The 3,433-nt window shown below is 36.0% G+C and overlaps 1 protein-coding gene across 1 annotated transcript; it reads left to right on the top strand.

Annotated features, from left to right (window-relative positions):
- Nucleotides 1-450: 450 nt before the first annotated feature.
- Nucleotides 451-2,883, top strand: LOC112009780 (cytochrome P450 86B1). Its single transcript, XM_024042113.2, has 2 exons — nt 451-1,769; nt 2,323-2,883. The coding sequence occupies exons 1-2, from the start codon at nt 483-485 to the stop codon at nt 2,722-2,724; spliced, it is 1,689 nt and encodes a 562-aa protein (XP_023897881.1). The 5' UTR covers nt 451-482; the 3' UTR covers nt 2,725-2,883.
- Nucleotides 2,884-3,433: the final 550 nt, after the last annotated feature.

Raw genomic sequence — 3,433 nt, 5'->3', positions numbered from 1 at the left:
CTGCCCAGACTACGTATTGTGATGGGTTGGTCACCCTAATACCACCCGTAATTTTAGCTATTAGTTATTATAACAATAATAATAATAATATAAAAGGTGGATTTGGAAACTTAGGAAAATTAAAGTGTTTGAATATAGGTAATCGGCCGTACCCACTTTCTATCCGCCAAAATAAATAATCTCGTTCCTTTAAAGGGCTTTTAGACCAATCTTATTCTATATGTAACTTTAAATTTGACACGCAAGCGAAAATTACAAACCAACATTCGCAATATATACAAGGAATTTCCCAAAATGCAAAAGCCCCTTTCTTAAGAAACAACCATATGATTGGTTTAGTAGTCGTAACATAAAAGAACCACATTAATTTCAGCTCACCAAATCATAACGCTATTGCTTATGAACATGCACGCCAAGAAACACAAGGAGCACCCCCATATAACACGTGATCATCACCGCCCCCCAAACTAACTAATAAGCGCATGCAATCTCACATTTCTTCTAATTATCATCCCAACACCATGATCAACCCTACCAATCTCTCCTCCTTCTCCGCCTCTGCTGAACTTTCCACCGGAAACTTCGTTTCCCGACGCCTCTTTTTCTTGAAACATGTCCAAATTATAGAGCTTTTCATTGCTCTTTTTGTTTTCATAGCCATTCATTCCCTAAGGCAAAAGAAGCATCATGGCCTACCTATTTGGCCAGTCCTAGGAATGTTACCTTCCTTGGTGAGTGGCCTTCGAGACAATATGTATGACTGGATGACTGGCATTCTTATCAATCAAAATGGAACATTTGTGTTCAAAGGCCCTTCATTTAGTAGTCTCAACTGTGTTGTCACCTCGGACCCTCGTAACATAGAGCATCTTCTCAAGACCAAGTTCCCCAATTTCCCTAAAGGACCATTCTTTCGAGACACTGTTCGTGATCTTCTTGGTAACGGGATATTTAGTGCTGACGATGAAACTTGGCAACGACAAAGGAAGACAGCAAGCATTGAATTCCACTCAGCTAAGTTCAGGCAATTGACGACCGAGTCATTGCTTGAACTTGTTCACTCTAGGCTCCTTCCTGTGTTAGAGAATTCAATCAAACAGTCCCTTACTATTGATCTCCAAGACATTTTATTACGGCTAACTTTTGATAATGTCTGCATGATAGCATTTGGGGTTGATCCTGGTTGTTTACGCCCCGGTTTGCCTGAAATACCATTTGCTAAAGCCTTTGAGGACGCAACAGAAGCCACGGTGCTACGTTTTGTGACACCAACATGTATATGGAAGATCATGAGATATTTCAACTTGGGGATGGAGAAGAAGCTTAAGAATTCAATAAAAGAAGTAGATGAGTTTGCTGACGATGTGATTCGGACAAGAAAGAAGGAGCTCTCTTTGCAATTTGACAATAATATGTCGAAGAAAAGGTCCGACCTCCTGACAGTGTTTATGGGGCTGAAAGATGAGGATGGACACCCCTTTTCGAACAGGTTCTTGAGGGATATTTGCGTGAACTTTATACTTGCTGGGAGAGACACTTCTTCGGTGGCATTGAGCTGGTTTTTCTGGCTGCTTCATCACAATCCGATGGTGGAGGAAAGAATTCTTGAAGAGATATGTGGGATCGTGAGTGAAAGAGAGGAGGTAAAAAAAGGAGAGTGCCAAAGTGTGATCTTCCGACCAGAGGAGATAAAGAAGATGGATTATTTACAGGCTGCTCTATCCGATGCTCTCAGGTTATATCCTTCAGTGCCAGTCGATCACAAGGAGGTAACTATCTTATTGAGAAAAAAAAATTTTTTTTCTTTTAATGCAATAATTATTTTTTTACCCTTTTTCTTTATTATAAATTGATAGTTGGGATGTGGGGAATGTCTTTCTTGGAGCGAACCAGTTCTTGGCTACCTTTTGAATAGCATCATGTTACTTTTTTAAACCTGAAGAATTGAAAAGCGCGCATATTTTTTTTTTTCTTTTAAATGAATTTATTTTATAACTTTGATTTAAGGTATTTAAAATTTTAAATGACATGATATTTTATAAGCTTAAAAATCTTATTTATAAATTGAATATTATCCTTTAACAAGTTAATATATATATTTTATGAGAAACTACAAGGACTATATTGGATAATAAATAGACTCATGTATTGAGTACAAACAACTTCTTTTAGGCAGTCAACAACTAGTTGCTTGTACTCGGAACCGGTCACCAAACACATGTACAGTTACTTTGTTTGGATACGTAGAAGTTTCTGTAATTGGTTCCTTGGTTGAATTCAAAGATATAGCATTCTTATTTATATATATATGTCAACGAATAGGTTGTTGAAGATGACATATTTCCAGATGGGACAATATTGAAGAAAGGAACAAAAGTGATCTATGCAATATATGCAATGGGTAGAATGGAAGGCATATGGGGAAAGGACTGTAGAGAGTTTAAGCCAGAGAGATGGCTAAGAGATGGGAGGTTCATCAGTGAGTCTGCCTACAAGTTTACAGCCTTCAATGGTGGCCCTCGCCTTTGCTTGGGAAAAGATTTTGCTTACTATCAAATGAAATTCGTTGCTGCTTCTGTCATTTATCGCTATCATGTTAAAGTGGTGGAGAATCATCCTGTGGAACCAAAGCTAGCATTAACTATGTACATGAAGCATGGATTGAAGGTCATTCTTTATGGGCGTGATGAGTCCGAGATTCAAAAGTACCTCAGTACTAATTAAATAATGATTTTTTCTTGTGTTGTTGCTATTGTACTCTATATATATATATATATATATATCACACACGAAAATGATTGAAGAATCTCAGAGAAGGTTGGACTTGGTTGTATACTTTCCTTAAAGAAACCACATTTGAATAAAGGAGTACTTAATGCCGAATGTGTTACTTGGATATTGTTCTCTTTTTTTTTTTAGAAACATGGATATTGTTCATAATTTGAAAATTAAGTGTGATTGTATATCTACATTTTCACTTGGACTCTTGGGCGTTTATAGTATATATTATCTATATTTTTCTCATTTCACTAAAACTACATTGTACCATGTGATGGATGATTACGACGTCATTCTTGCCATAAATTTTCAGAAACACAAAACTTCTAGATACGAATTAGCATTACCTTACCAATAATGACTAGTTTTTGCTATCTCTTAAATATTGTTGATATCGTTTATTTATTGTTCTTTTTTGGTGCTGAGATATGAAAAACAGGAAAAGTTAAAAGCTCTTGCACAGTGTGTTGCACACTTACATAGTTGCATTTTTAAAAGTGAAAATGTGATTTAAAGTCACGTTTTCAGTTTATACAAAACTAAGAGCTTGTTTGATAGCATATTTCAGGTATTGTTATTCAAAATTATGTGAAAATTGTGGTTTAAAAATTATTGTAAAAACACATGTTTAAAGTATTCATCATGCAAAAATTTT

This window comes from Quercus suber, unplaced genomic scaffold, assembly GCF_002906115.3.
Source record: "Quercus suber isolate HL8 unplaced genomic scaffold, Cork oak 2.0 scaffold_150, whole genome shotgun sequence".
Classification (NCBI taxonomy): Eukaryota; Viridiplantae; Streptophyta; class Magnoliopsida; order Fagales; family Fagaceae; genus Quercus; species Quercus suber.
The sequence above is the reverse complement of the archived record's forward strand: the minus strand, read 5'-3'. Positions and strand labels throughout refer to the sequence as shown.

Coding starts and splice junctions, on each gene's coding strand:
- LOC112009780 (XM_024042113.2), top strand. CDS start 483: ATGCAATCTCACATTTCTTCTAATTATCATCCCAACACCATGATCAAC. Junction 1,770..2,322: donor TGCCAGTCGATCACAAGGAG/GTAACTATCTTA, acceptor GTCAACGAATAG/GTTGTTGAAGATGACATATT.